The 16224-nt window shown below is 47.7% G+C and overlaps 1 protein-coding gene across 1 annotated transcript in view; it reads left to right on the forward strand.

Annotated features, from left to right (window-relative positions):
- The window catches only part of KIR3DL5 (killer cell immunoglobulin-like receptor), a 45600-nt gene extending 31442 nt beyond the window's left edge, over positions 1 to 14158 (forward strand). The window contains 1 exon segment of the mRNA NM_001104609.1: positions 13980 to 14158. Within this exon segment, the coding sequence (NP_001098079.1) occupies positions 13980 to 14156 (177 nt within the window). The 3' untranslated portion in view covers positions 14157 to 14158.
- Positions 14159 to 16224: the final 2066 nt, after the last annotated feature.

Genomic DNA, 16224 nt, shown 5'->3' on the forward strand with positions numbered 1-16224 from the left:
TGTTGAGATATGGGCCTGCAGTAGAGATATGGGCCTGGAGTGGAGATATGGGCCTGGAGGTTGAGATATGGGCCTGCAGTAGAGATATGGGCTTGTAGTGGAGATATAGGCCTGGAGATGGAGATATGGGCCTGGAGATGGAGATATGGGCCTGGAGTGGAGATATGGGCCTGGAGTGGAGATATGGGCCTGGAGTGGAGATATGGGCCTGGAGGTGGAGTTACGGGCCTGCAGTAGAGATATGGGCCTGGAGTGGAGATATGGGCCAGGAGTGGAGTTATGGGCCTAGACGTGGAAATCTGGGCCTGGAGTGGAGATATGGGCCTGGAGTGGAGATATGGGCCTGGAGTGGAGATATGGGCCCGGAGATGGAGATATGGGCCTGGAGTGGAGATATGGGCCTGGAGTGGAGATATGGGCCTGGAGTGGAGATATGGGCCTGGAGGTGGAGTTACGGGCCTGCAGTAGAGATATGGGCCTGGAGTGGAGATATGGGCCTGGAGATGGAGATATGGGCCTGGAGGTGGAGATATGGGCCTGGAGTGGAGATATGGGCCTGGAGTGGAGATATGGGCCTGGAGGTGGAGATATGGGCCTGGAGTGGAGATATGGGCCTGGAGATGGAGATATGGGCCTGGAGGTGGAGATATGGGCCTGGAGTGGAGATATGGGCCTGGAGTGGAGATATGGGCCAGGAGTAGAGTTATGGGCCTAGAGGTGGAAATCTGGGCCTGGAATGGAGATATGGGCCTAGGATGGAGATATGGGCCTGGGTGTGGAGATATGGGACTGGAGAGGTGATATGGGCCTGGAGTGGAGATATGGGCTTAGGGTGGAGATCTGGGCCTGGGGTGGAGATATGGGCCTGGATTGGAGATATGGGCCTAGGGTGGAGATCTGAGCCTGGATTGGCGATATGGGCCTAGGGTGGAAATATCAGCCTGGAGTGGAGATATGGGCTTGGGGTGGGGATCTGGGCCTGGAAACTGGGTCTCTGCACAGCGGACAGCCCTGTTCTTGGGTGCAGGTAGGCACTGAGGGTGAGTTTACCTTCAGCCCAGGAAGGGACTGGCTGCCAAGACTCACAGCCCAGTGGGGGCAGCAAGGGAGGCTTGGTTTGCCTGCAGATGGATCATGCATCATGATCTTTCTTTCCAGGGCTCTTCTTGCTGCAGGGGGCCTGGCCACATGAGGGTGAGTCCTTCTCCAAACCTTCGGGTGTCATCTCCCCACATAAGAGGATTTTCCTGAAACAGGAGGGAAGTCCTGTCGGGGAGTCCCTCATAAACTAGGAAGAGGGGACCCTGGGGTGCTCGGCCCACATTTCTGACCTCGCCTCCCTGGCCTTTCAACCCCTTGGCAGAGTCAAATCCTGTGGGGACCAGGGTTAGACTGGTGTGCTCAAAGCTGGGGTATGTGGTTGGGAAGTGGTAGGAACAGAAGATCCTCTGAGGACAAAGGTGTTACTCACACACTTCAGCATTTCCATGACGGTAGGGGCTGCAGTGTGGCTGCTGTCATTCTACCAGAAGAGGTGGGAAACCACAGCCATGGCCCTGACATTCCAAATCCTCTGATGGGGGCTCAGTTGTTTATTTTCGTTCAGGCATCCGCTGATATCCATTCACAAAGGACATGCCCTCCACCTCATGTCTACCCTGTGTTGTTTTATGTGAGTAATCTTACAGTATTAAAATCTAGTAGGAGTCTCTTTACTCAGCACTTGCTCAAAATTCTCAGCTGACGCTTTTGTTGTAGGGAGACACCATGTCTTTGCGGGATGGGTCCTTCCTTCAGCCCTGGGCACCAAGGTGTGATAGTAGCCATAGAAACATGGAAAGCGAGGAGAATCTTCTGAGCACAGGGAAGGAGGGGTTACTCCATATCCTCCTTTCTAAAGCGGCGCCTCCTTCTCCCCAAGGTGGTCAGGACAAGCCCTTGCTGTCTGCCTGGCCCAGCCTTGTGGTGCCTCTAGGACATGTCATTCTTTGGTGTCACTCTTATCTTGGGTTTAACAACTTCAGTCTGTACAAGGAAGGTGGGGTGCCTGTCCCTGAGCTCTACAACAGAATATTCTGGAACAGCCTTTTCATGGGCCCTGTGACCCCAGCACACACAGGGACATACAGATGTCGGGGTTCACACCCACACTCCCCCAGTGGGTGGCCGGCACCCAGCAACCCCCTGGTGATCGTGGTCACAGGTCAGAGGGCTCCTGTCTGGGATTCTCCTTGTCCCACCTCCTGAATCCCAGAGCTTCTGGTGAGCGTGTCTTTGAGGGTCCCATCAGGAAGGCCCTGACTGTATTTGGGGTAAAGGGGGATTGAATACAGGGAAATGGGTGCTGTGCTGGGAAGAATAATTGTCCCCAATGATGACTACATTCTAATCCCTGGAGTCTGTGACTATTTACGTTATAGGGGAAGGCACTGAAGGGGAAGATGGAGCTCAGGTTGCTGATGAGTTGACCTTGAGATGGGGAGACAGCCCGGACTGTCCCGGTGGGCTCAGTGTAATCACAAGGGTCCACATGAAAGGAGGAGGAAGAGGGGAGTGGGGATTAGAGCAGCGTAATGGGAGTCTCCACCAGCTTTGAAGGTGGAGGAAGGCCATGAGCCATGAATGCAGGTGGCCTATAGAGGCTGGGAAAGTCAAGGAACTGATTCTCCTGAGTCTCCAGAGGGAAAGAAGCCCTGCAGATGCCTTGATTTTAGCCCAGGAAAACCAGGGTCCGATTTCTGTCTCCAGAATCGGAAGGTGTCAGTGTGCTCTCTCCTGCTGCCATGCTTCTGATAATTTTCTACAGCAGCAACAGGAAACCAACACTGGAACCCAGGTCAAGGACAAGTTAAGAATCGACACAAGGATAGCCGGGCGTGGTGGCAGACGCATGTAATCCTAGCGACTTGGGAGGCTGAGGGCAGGAGAATCACTTGAACCCAAGAGACAGAGGTTGCAGTGAGCCTAGACCACACCACTTCACTCCAGCCTGGGCGAAGGTGTGAGACTCTGTCTCCAAAATTAATTAATTAAAGAAACCAAACAAGGAGAAGGTTGGCTACACCGAGATCACCAAGGGTGGGATGATGATGCCACCACCAGGCTCCATCCACATAGGGAGGGGTTGATGCTCCTCAAACCAGCACCAGGAGCCAGCCTATGGAAGCTGGCACAGGCATGGCAAGAGTGGCTCCCAGTCCCCACCAGGAACAGGGTGTGTGGACACTGGTGCCTGCCTTACTGATCAGCTCATACCTCCTGCCAAGGATTCCAATTCGTCCAAAAGAGATTGAACCAGGCTGCTAAGAGCCTCGACGTGCAGACTATCCTGGTTCCTCTTCCACCCCCACATGGAAGCAGGAAAGACATCAGTTCGAAATAGATACAACAGCCCAAGAGATGAGGCTGAGCCCAGTGGCAAGGGAATCAGAGGCTACTAGAGACAGAGGGACAGAGAAGAGGGAGGGAGACAGATGGAAGGAACTGTACCAGGAGTTGTGGGCACAGAAAAGAACATGAAGACACAGAGAGGAAGGAGACAGACAGACACCAGTGAGGGGAAGCCTTACTCATTCCAGGTGCCATGGATGGGATGATAAAGAGAGACGCCTTCTAAACTCACAAACTCTCTTCCTAGGCGTCCACAGGAAACTTTCCCTCCTGGCCTACCCTGGTCCCCTGGTGAAATCAGAAGAGACAGTCATCCTGCAATGTTGGTCAGATGTCATGTTTGAGCACTTCCTTCTGCACAGAGAGGGGAAGTTTAACGACACTTTGCGCCTCACTGGAGAGCTCCATGATGGGGTCTCCAAGGCCAACTTCTCTATCGGTCACATGACGCAAGACCTGGCAGGGACCTACAGATGCTACGGTTCTGTTACTCACTCCCCCTATCTGTTGTCAGCTCCCAGTGACCCTCTGGACATCGTGATCACAGGTGAGAGTGTCCAGACATTCTTCTCATTGTCATTGGGACATGGACTGAATGATCCAGGACTTAGAGGTCCAGGTGTTTGTAAGGAAGATGAGCTTGGTATTCTTATGGAGAGAGACTGGCTTGGTGAGGTCTGTACCAACAGAGACAGAGAAACAGGAGACACAAGTACAGACCAGGTGTCATAACAGAGGACAGACACAGGGGCCATACCGAGAGTTAGAAAAGACAGAAAGAGTTAAAGGAGACACAGACAGACATGTCCCAGAGAGAGGTGTCCTTCCATGCTGACTTTGCTCAGAGACCTGGCACAGGTTAGAAGTTTCATTTCTGTTTTACCTCCACAAAGTGTTCTCTACCAGAAGAACCCAAGGACACCCATATTTCTGACCTGAGTTGGGCCCTGTGGCCTCAGGCCTTGTGGCACCTGCAGATGCCGTGTTTATTCTGACACCTCTGCCTTCCATGCAATGGAGAGTAATCGTCCCAGGATATCATGGCCCCAGAACACCAACCCCTGTATGCTGTGTGAACATGCGGTCCCCAGACTGGATTCTGAGGCTCACATTCCAAATAACCCCACATATGAGAGGATCACTGAGAGACACAGAGAAAAATCAGGAACACCAAAAAGCAAAGATATAAACACACAGAGAATGAGCCAGAGGAAGGAGATTGAGAGACTCACAGACACATAAAGGAGAGAAAAGAGAGCAGAGAAGTGGAGAGAATGATGGAAGGGAGCAGAGACAAAGCACTAAAATTAGAGTCCTGAGGGAGAGGCACAAGGACATAGAAAGATGGAGATGTGTGGATGAATTGCAGAGATTCCAAAGAGAACTAGAGAGACCAAGAGGCAGAGCAACACAGATGATAGATGGATAGATATAGATAGATGATAAATAGGTAGATGATGGATAATTGGTTATAGATACATAGATGATGATTGATTGATTCATTGATACATGATACATAGACATGATGATGATGAAGATAGATAATACAAAGAGATAGAGAGGCAGACAAGGAGAGAAATCATAGAGAGAGAGAGACAGATGATACACAGATATAGATAATAGATGATTGATGGATAGATAGACAATTGATAGATAAATAGATGATATATAGATATAGATGGCAGGTAGAGAATTTGTAGTTAGACACCGAATAGATAAATAGATAGATCAATAGATAATAGATAGAAATATGCAGAAAGTTATGAACAGGACACAAAGTGAGAAACTCAGAATTAAAAAAAAGTAACATCAAGTCAACCAATCCAAGGAGAGTCAGACAGAATAAAGCAATCCAAAAAGGGAAAACATATCTAGAGGTGGGGAAGTGAGGTCAGACACCTAGAAAGACAGAGAAGGTGGAAGGAGGAAATAGACATGAAGAGAGATGGGTGGAGGGTGAGAGAGAGAGAGAGAGAGCATTAGGCCATAGAGCAGGGGAGTGAGTTCTCAGCTCAGGTGTGAGGGGAGATGTGACAAGGAAGAACCTCCCTGAGGAAACTGCCTCTTCTCCTTCCGGGTCTATATGAGAAACCTTCTCTCTCAGCCCAGCCAGGCCCCACGGTTCAGGCAGGAGAGAGCGTGACCTTGTCCTGCAGCTCCCAGAGTTCCTATGACATGTACCATCTATCCAGGGAGGAGGGGGGCCATGAACGTAGGCTCCCTGCAGGGCCCAAGGTCAACGGAACATTCCGGGCAGACTTTTCTCTGGGCCCTGCCACCCACGGAGGGACCTACAGATGCTTCGGCTCTTTCCGTGACTCTCCCTATGAGTGGTCAGACCCGAGTGACCCACTGCTTGTTTCTGTCACAGGTGAGGAAAGCCCATGCCTGTCCCATGTCCTATGATCCTAGAGCCTTAGATGAGAAGCTTCCTGCTGATGATGGAGAGAAGCGTGGACAGATGCAGAGAGAAGACGCAGCCTCGGTGTGAGGGAGGGATCAGGGTGCAGGATGGCAGACAGGGCACCTCCAATCCCTCCTGCACGTCCTGCATGGAGGCCCACGGCCAGGGCTCCAGGCACCCAGGCAGATGGAGAAAGCGGTCAGGAGAGACCCAGAGAAGGGGAGACTGGGCTCAGTTTGGGGAGATCAGAGGTTCCCTCAGCCCCTCAACATTACCCATTTCCCAGAAGCCCATCCTGGCCTCTCACCTACACAGAGATGTCATCACCAGCAACCCCTACACTCTTTTCTTTTTGTTTGAAAAAATATTTACTGAGGTTAAATATACCTATATAGCTTACCACCTTTAACATTTTTTTTTTTTTGAGGCAGAGTCTAGCTCTTTCCCCTATGCTGGAGTGCAGTGGCACAATCTCAGCTCACTGCAACCTCCGCCTCCTGGGTTCAAGCGATTCTCCTGCCTCAGCCGCCTGAGTAGCTGGTACTACAGGCATGCATCACCATGCCAGGCTACTTTTTGTATTTTTAGTAGAGAGGGGGTTTCACCATGTTGGTCGAGCTGGTCGCTAATTCCTGACCACGTGATCCACCCGCCTCAGCCTCCCAAAGTGCTGGGATTACAGGCATGAGCCACCACACCCGGCCACGTTTACCATTTTTAAGTGTAAAGTCTAGTGGTCATAAATACATACATATATATTTGTTTGTTTGTTTCTTTGTTTGTTTTATCCTCCACCCTTTTCTTCCTGGCCTCTGGTAGCCACCATTCTACTCTCTACCTTCATGAGATCCACCTTTTAGCTCCTGTATATGGGTGAGAAATGAGAATCTTTGTAATGACTTCCAGTTCCATCCATGTGGCTGCAAATGTCAGGATGTTATTCTTTCTATGGATGAGTAGTCTCCACTGTGCGAATGTACTACATTCTCTCTATCCATTCATCCACTGATGGGCAGGTAGGTTGACTCCACATCTTGGCTACTGTGAACAGTGCTGCACCAATCATACGAGTGCAGATATCACTTCGATACATTGATTTACTTTCCTTTGGATATAAACCCAGTAGTGAAATTGCTGGATACCATGAAAGTTCTCTTTTTAGTTTTTTGTTTGTTGTTTTGTTTTTGTTTTTGTGACAGTTTCCCTCTGTTCCCAGGCTGGAGTACAAGTGATGTGATCTTGGCTCATTGCAACCTCCACCTCCTGGGTTCAAATGATTTTCCTGCCTCAGCCTCCCTAGTAGCTGGGATTACAGGTGTACGCCACCATGCCTGGCTACTTTTTGGTTTTTTTAGTATAGATGGGGTTTCCCCATGTTGGCTGGGCTGCCCTCAAACTCATGACCTCAACTGAGGTGCCCGCCTCAGTCTCACAAAGTGCTGGGATTACAGGCATGATCCACCGCACCCAACCTCTTTTTAGTTCTTTCAAGGACTTCCACACTTTTCTCCGTAATGGCTGTACTAATTTACACTCCTACCAACAGGCTACCAGGGTTCTCTTTTCTCTACCACCTTGCCAGCATTTGTTTTGCCTGTCTTGCAGCTAAAAGCCATTTTATATTATTTTATTTTATTTTATTTTATTTTATTTTGAGATGGAGTTTCACTCTTGTCACCCAAGCTGGAGTGCAGTGGCACGATCTCAGCTCACCACAACCTCCATCTCCCAGGTTCAAGCGATTCTCTTGCCTCAGCCTCCCAAGTAGCTGGGATTACAGGCATGTGCCACCACGCCCGGCTACTTTTTGTATTTTTAGTAGAGACAGTGTTTCTCCATGTGGGTCAGGCTGGTCTCAAACTCCTGACCTCAGGAGATTCGCCCACCTTGGGCTCTCAAAGTTCTAGGATGACAGATATAAGCCACCACACCCGGCCTAAAAGCTATGTTAATGGGGTGAGATGAAAACTCACTTCAATTTTAATTTGCATTTCTCTGATGATGAGTGATAATGAGCACTTTTTCATATGCGGGGAAATTTCATGTCTTTTGCTCCTTTTTCAATTAAATCATTTGTTTTATTGAGTTGTTTGAGCTTCTTATATTTCTAGTCATTAATCCCGTCTCAGATGCATAGTTTGCACATAGTTGCTCCCAGTCTGTGGGTTGTCTCTTCACTTTGTTGGTTTATCTTTAGCGGCGCAGAAGTTGCTGAGTTTGATGTAATCCCAATGGTCTATTTTTGCTTCGATTACTTGTGTTTTGAAGGTTTAAAACAAAATGTCTTCCTTCAGACAAATGTCGTGGAGCATTTCCCCAATATTTTGTTCTACGTGTTTCATAGGTTCAGGCCTTAGACTCACATCTTTAATCCATTTTCATTTGATTTTTGTGTATGGTGGCAGGTAGAGGTGCAGTTTCATTCCTCTGCATGTAGATGTCCAGGTTTCCCTGCACTGTTTATTGAAAAGACTGTCCTTTCCTGATTGTGAGTTCTTGGCACCTTTGTCAAAGTCCATTGGATGGGCTGGGCATGGTGGCTAACACCTGCAATTCCAGCACTTTGGGAGGCCGAGGCGGGTGGATCACCTGAGGCCAGGAGTTCAAGATCAGCCTAGCCAACATGGTGAAACATCATCTCCACTAAGAATATAAAAATTAGCTGAGCATGGTGGTCAGCACCTGTAATACCACTACTCAGGAGTTTGAGGCAAGAGAATTGATTGAACTCAGCAGGCTGAGGTTGCAGTGAACCGAGATTGCACCTCTGCACTCCAGCCTGGGTGACAGAACGAGATTCCATCCTAAAAGGAAAAAAAAAAAAAACCATTGGATGTAAATGCATGGATTATATCTGTGTTCTTCATTCTGCTCCATTGCTCTATGTGCCTTTCTTCATGCCAACGTCATGCTGTTTTGCTTACTACGACTCTGTAATATATTTTGAGATCAGGTAGTGTGATGCTCCTGTTTTCTCTTTATACCTTGAAGTCTCAAGACAGTGGGCGTCACATACAAAAATTATGGAAAAAAGAATCCCAGGACTCCCAGGGCCCAACATTAGATAAGAGAGTGTTGGCCATGAACCAACCTCAAAGATTTCCTTTGAGTAGAGGACAGGCAGCCTCATTTCCTCACCTCTCTCCTGTCTCGTGTTCTAGGAAACCCTTCAAATAGTTGGCCTTCACCCACTGAACCAAGCTCCAAAACAGGTGAGTACAGAACCCTCTTATATCTGCTTTTGGAAACTTGGAGAAGTGGAAGCCTTGGATTCAGGCATTGACTCAGCATCTCGCAGCTCTGACATTGTGCGCCTGTCTTCCACCATCTCTGAACTCCAGATTCTCCAACAGCAAAATGGATCTGGGCCCAACCCAGGGCTCAGTGAAATCTCTTAATCTCTCATTTTATGGAGCTCAGACCTCCTACAAGCTAGAAGAATGATTGCCAATCTGACATCCTTCTCAGGAAAAATGCAGTGTTTTTTCTGCCTGCATTCCTAACTGGAGGATAAATTCCTGGGGACTTGAGAGAGGGAAGGGAAGGGAACATCTGATGAGGGCGAGGTGTTTTAGAGAAGTTCCACTTGCCAAGGAATGAGCTCCTGTTGGTCATGAGGCAACCCTGGCTGACTCAGCAGAGCAAGAGCCTTGCCGTAACAGAGAACAGAGCTCATGCACGCACACTTCGACTCACTGACTCATTCAGCCACAGCCCCATGCTCAGGCTGTGCAGTGTGGAACCTTTTCCTATTGATGCCATAACAAATTTCCACAAGATTCGTGGGTGAAAACTAAACGGTTTTTTAATTATCTTACAGTGCTCTAGCTCAAAGTATGAAGTGCATCTCACTGGGCTAAAATCAAGGTGACAGCAAGGCTGCCTTCCCTCTGAAGGTTGCAGGCGAGAATCTGCTTCTCACTTGTCCCAGCTTCTAAAGGCTCCCAGTTCCTTGGCTCCTGATCCCCTTCCTCCTTCCTCAAAACCCACAAAGACTGATCACATCTCACATGGCATCACTCAGACCCTTCTTCCTTACCACACCTCTTTCTCTGAATGCTGCTCTCCCTTCTTCCTTATCTTTTGAAAACTTGGGGATTCTATTGGGTTTACCAAGATGAAAATCCATCATAATCTCCCGGAAATCATCCAGGATACCCTTGTTTTAAGTTCAGCTGATTAGCAACCGTAATTCCATCTGCAATCTTCATTCCTCCTTTCCATGTAAAATAACATATTCACAAGCTATGGAGGCTAGGACAGGGACATTTTGGGGTGGGACAGCATTCTCCTGCCTTCCACAAACAGTGAACATGATGCATTTGGCCTCTGCTCTTGGGACACTGATATTGCAGATGGTTAAATGGGAGGGCAGAAAATGAATGCACAAGTGGACCAATAAATGAATGATCCATTGGGAAGCATCTGTGCATGAAATCTATTTGTTTCTTTGTTTGTTCATTTGTTTATTGAGACAGAGTCTCCCTCTGTCTTCCAGGCTACAGTGCAGTGTCACGATCTTGGCTCACTGCAACCTGCACCTCCTGGATCCAAGTGATTCTCCTGCCTCAGCCTCTCAAGTAGCTGGGATTACAGGCAACTGCCACCATGCCCGGCTAATTCTTTTTGTATATTTTTTGTAGAGAGGATGTTTCACCATGTTGGCCAAGCTTGTCTGAAACTCCCAACCTCAAGTGATCCAACCGTCTCAGCATCCCAAAGTACTGGGATAACAGGCGTGAGCCACGGTGCCCAGCCAGAATTCAAAATCAGTAATAGATAATGCTGAGTGTATGATTTTGGGTGACAGAGAAGGTCTCACTAATCAGATATTTGTGACATTAATGAAAAACACGGATTGAACCCCTGAAAGATTGGTGGAAGGATTTTGCACACAGCTGTCAGCCATGAAGGCACAAAGGTGAAAACAATCTGATGTTGAAGGAAGAGGCTCTGCCTGAAATGCTGGGAATGACGTGGGGAGAATGACAAGACGACTGTGGAGAGACGGAGAGCACACTGGGTACACAGGAAACTAAGGAGGAACAAAGAGGGTGTGTTTGATACTCACAGCCATTGGATTCACCTCGGGGTAACCAGGAATCCCTACATGATTAATAGTGACTGACATGAAAATAAGGGAGGCCCAGGCGTGTAACTGGAATCTAGGAGACCATGGAAAAGGCAATTCCCGCCCCACTGGTGATATGTGGCGCTGATTTAGACCCTACGTGGATGAAGTAGATGGATATAAGATATGCTTGTGAGGTGGAATCATTGGCTGGAAAGGCTTGCTGGGTTTGATTTTCCTAGTTGTCTAATCCTCGCTTAATTAATTTCTTTCTGAGATTCATTCCTCCTACACATAAATCAATACCTGGCAAAGGAGTGACAGATATATGAGGGGTGGTGGAAATGAAGGGACCTATTATAGCATAATATACAAGTTTGTGAATGGTGGCTCATGCCAGTAACCCAGCACTGCAGGAGGCCAAGGCGGGTGGATCACATGAAGTCAGGAGTTCTAGACCAGCCTGGCCAACATGGTGAAACCCTGTCTCTATGAAAAATACGAAAATTAGCCGAGCATGGTGGTGCATCCCTGTAATCCCAGCTCCTACTCTGGAGAATGAAGCAGGAGAATGACTTCAACCCAGGAGGTGGAGGTTGCAGTGAGTGGAGATTGCATCACTGCACTCCAGCCTGGGTGACACAAGGAGACTCCGTCTCAAAAAATAAAAATAACAAATGCATAAATATAATAAAACACACACGAATGACAAAGGCACCTGAATTCCAATCATCATTTTTCTATTTCTCTATAATTACTTCTTTGATCCTTTACCTTACCCATTAGGCAATCAGCCTAAAACCTCTTCCCTATTTGGCTTTCTGTGAACATGAGATCATATAGAAAATGTGAAAGCCCACTGACTCCTCCAGCACAGATCGTGGAATAGAGAAAGTGCTCTGTTCATCACAAAAAAAAACATGCCCTCTCACCCAAATCCCCCACCTCACCCCTACTTCCAATCACCTGTGGAGATTCAGATAGACAATTGGGAGGTAAACATTAATACTCCTTGGAGTGAGTCCAGATCTTGGAATCAGAGGTCAGCGCCAGCACTAGCTCCTGCTCCCCTTTCCTACTAATTCACAGGAGGACAGGAGGTATTGAAGCAATAGATGGTCGAGGGGTGGTCCTTCCCTCAGCCTCTCGGGTAGAACAGCAGCCTAACCTGTGTCTCCCGAGATCACAAAGAGTAGGACGTTTCACACGGGCTTCAACACTATTTCCTGGCTGTTTGAAATAAGAAAATTCTATTTCACTTTTTTTATCTTGATTTCACTTTTGTTTCCTTTCCTTGGAGAATGCAAGTTGTTTGACTCAAGAATGCTGTGGATGTAGAAATCCTAAAGCACATTCTCTGTGTATCAATCCCAGTGCAGTCTTCCCAGAGAAGACTCTAAACACCTCCTGGACTGCACCTGGGCCTATGCCAATTCCTATCACTCACCGTCACTTCAGGGAGACAGAACACACAGAGAACACATTACACAGGCAGGTTCATTACTAACAGATAAGCAGCGAGTGACAACAGAAGCCTACATTTCAATGTGAGCCAGTCCCTCAAGGCTCAGAAAAGCTGCTCGGGACATATGGATTCACCTCATTTGCAGTGTAGCTGGGGGAAGCTACACTGGGTTTTGTACCCTGGAGCCACAGGAAGCACTCAGCTAAAGCACTGCATGACGTCCTCCTCCAGGAAGAACAGGAAGACAGCCCAGGCTGTTCTGGGACGTTCCTCCTGATCTCAGGACGTTGCTGTCTTAGTCCATTTTTGTTGCTCTAAAGGAACACTTGAGCCTGGGTAACTTCTAAAGAAAAGAGATTGGTTTGCCTCACCCTTCTGCAGGCTGTACTGGAAGCACGGCACCGGCATCTATTTCTCGTGACGGCCTCAGGCTGCTCCCACTCTGACAGAAGGGAAGGAGGGTCTGTCTGTGCAGAGACCACAGCGATCACACGGCAAGAGAGGGAGCAAGGGGGAGGGGGAGCGATGGAGCTTCCAAGCTCTTTTGAACAACCAGCTCTCCAGGAACTAATAGAGGGGGAACTTGCTAACCCCCTCTCCTTGGGACAGCATTGATCTGTTCATGATGGATCCACCTCCATGACCCAAACACCTCTCAAGAGGCCCAACCTCCCACACTGGGGGGTAAATTTCAATGTGAGGTTTGAAGGGGTCAAACATCTCAACTAAAGTAGTTGTATCCTCAGCACATTCTATGGTTACTATGAGAGCTATAAATGAGAAAGCAGGAGAAAGCTGGGTCTCCCACCATCTGGGTGCTTGTCCTAAAGAGATGCTGTATGTGGTTACCTGTCAATCAAGAAATGCGAGACAATTCATAAAGAGGAAGTGCTATGATTAGCTTCTTATTGGTGTCTCATCTTCTTCCAGGTAACCCCAGACACCTGCACGTTCTGATTGGGACCTCAGTGGTCAAAATCCCTTTCACCATCCTCCTCTTCTTTCTCCTTCATCGCTGGTGCTCCAACAAAAAAAAGTAAGTCTCATGAAGCAGAGGCCAGAGAGCTCAGGGCCATGTGGGGAAACAGGATGGGAACACTCAGGTGTGTGTTCCTCACTGGCAGGATGGTCCCTGGCCCAAGGCAGCAGCCACAGAGGCAGGACTTTCTAGAGAGAGCACCAGACACCCTGTCCCTGCCTTCAGCTCACAGACCATTGCCTGATTCTCAACTGTGTCCTCACGTCCCCTGTAGCCACTCACATCCAGGAGAAGGTTCCATGACAGGCAGAAAGTGGGAGACAGAATCACTGGGATGGGAACTCAGAGCTATTCATGGGATGGGTCCTTGAGCTCAGAGAAATAGAATGTCTGAGTCTGCTGTTGGCAACTGAGGGACCTCAGGCACCTATGGTCTCCCCCTGTATGTTGGTATCTGCTTATGAAATGAGGACCCAGAAGTGCCCTCCGAGCTGTTTTGTTGACTTCTGTCTCCTACAGATGCTGCTGTAATGGACCAAGAGCCTGCAGGGAACAGAATAGTGAAGAGGGAGGTAGGTGCTCCTCGGCCCAGCCTCGTGGCTAGTGTTATTCCCAAAGAGTCCTGGAAAACGTGAGCACCCTCCCTCACTCAGCATTTCCCTCTCTCCAGGATTCTGATGAACAAGACCCTCAGGAGGTGACATACGCACAGTTGAATCACTGCGTTTTCACACAGAGAAAAATATCTCCCCCTTCTGAGAGGCCCAAGACACCCCCAACAGATACCAGCGTGTATACGGAACTTCCAAATGCTGAGCCCAGATCCAAAGTTGTCTCCTGCCCATGAGCACCACAGTCAGACCTTGAGGGGATCTTCTAGGGAGACAACAGCCCTGTCTCTAAACTGGGTTGCCAGCTCCCATGTACCAGCAGCTGGAATCTGAAGGCGTCAGTCTGCATCTTAGGGCATCGCTCTTCCTCACACCACAAATCTGAACGTGCCTCTGTCTTGCTTACAAATGTCTAAGGTCCCCACTGCCTGCTGCAGAGAAAACACACTCCTTTGCTTAGCCCACAATTCTCCATTTCACTTGACCCCTGCCCACCTCTCCAACCTAACTGGCTTACTTCCTAGTCTACTTGAGACTGCGATCACACTGAGGAACTCACAATTCCAAACATACAAGAGGCCCCCTCTTGACATGGCACTTACCCACGTACTGTTCCACCTACCCTCATGCTGTTTCACCTTTCTTCGGACTATTTTCCAGCCTTCTGTCAGCAGTGAAACTTATAAAATTTTTTGTGATTTCAATGTAGCTGTCTCCTCTTCAAATAAACATGTCTGCCCTCATGCTTTAGGTAATGTGACACTGTACTCACTGAAAGAAACCGCTGTTATCATTACCATGTCCATATAACCCCATCTGTTCTCTACTGGGTTCTCACCCCTGGACTCTGAGCTTCTGGAAGCAGGGTGGAGCCTCATTTGTCTCTGGGACTCCTATTTCCATCCAAAGATGCAGTACATAGGAGGTTCCAAGGATCGTGAATCAGATCAGCAAGTGATATTCTTACTCTCTGCAGACCTGGAAAGCTGGCAGAGTCATTCCAAGATGAAACATTTGCAGAGTCATAGGCCTTGTTAGTCTCATCTCCACGGGGACACATATCAACACATCACATTTCATACTATAAATATACAGTCGCTCCTCCATATCTGTGGGGTTTACAGGTGTTTATTGAACCAAGTATAAATCAAAAATATTCAGAGAAAATATCCACAAAGTTTCAAAAAGCATAACTGTGTTGAACGGACACAAATGAAGTTGTGTGTAGGCTGTATCAGGAATTATAAGTAATCTAGAGATGATTTCATGTATACAGGAGGATGTGCATAGGTTATTTGCAAACGCTGTGCCATTTCGTATAAGAGGCTTGAGCATCTACAGATTTTGGTATCTGAGTGGAGATCTCGAAACCAATCACCCACGAATAGTGAAGGGTGACCGTATATGACTTTTATTTCTCAAATTTAAATATAAATCATAAAAAATGTACAACAACTAGATAAAAACTAAGAAGTGTTTTTATAGTGTGAGAATAAGTTTAGATTTATTCTTTCCTACATGTAACCCTTTGGTTTAATATTATTTATCGAGAAGACATTCTATGCCACCTTAAACCACACGGCAGCCTTTGTCAACTAAAAAGGGACTGTGTGTACACGGATGTGTATTTTAGACACTGTTTCTGCTAAAGGGCTCCCTGTCTCCACACTCTTGAGGATGCTGCACTTTATGAAGCCTCATAGAACCCTTTAAATTTAGTAGCCAGAGCCCTCTAATTTGTTATTATAGGCTACTTGCTATTTTTTTTTTCTGGAGGCAGAGTCTTGCTCTGTCGCCCAGGCTGGACTGCAGTGGCGCAATCTCAGCTCACTGCAACCTCCGCCTCCCAGGTTCAAGCGATTCTCGTGCCTCAGCCTCTTGGGTAGCTGGCGTTACAGGTGCCTGACACCAGGCACAGCTAATTTTTGGATTTTTAGCAGAGACACGGTTTCACTGTGTTGGCCAGGCTGCTCTCAATCTCCTCATCTCAGTTCATCCGCCCACCTCGGCTTCCCAACGTGCTGGGGGAAACTTGATTTTCTATAGCATTATGTTACTGGATATTTCTGTAAAATTTAAAACGAGGGAGGGAGAGAGACAGAGAGAGATCAAACTCCAGAGTTGGGACTCTGGAATCTTGGGTCATGAGACAAATTTTAGATAAAACTACAAAAATTCAGAATTTACATGTGTGGTTTTTGCTGATAACATACAATTCTAAGATTGTAAATAATTGCATAATCCTTCCCTGGGAATTTAAATCATTTTAACTGGTTCTGCTGTAATACTAGAAATACAAGCATG

Source organism: Pan troglodytes, chromosome 20 (assembly GCF_028858775.2).
Source record: "Pan troglodytes isolate AG18354 chromosome 20, NHGRI_mPanTro3-v2.0_pri, whole genome shotgun sequence".
Lineage (NCBI taxonomy): Eukaryota > Metazoa > Chordata > Mammalia > Primates > Hominidae > Pan > Pan troglodytes.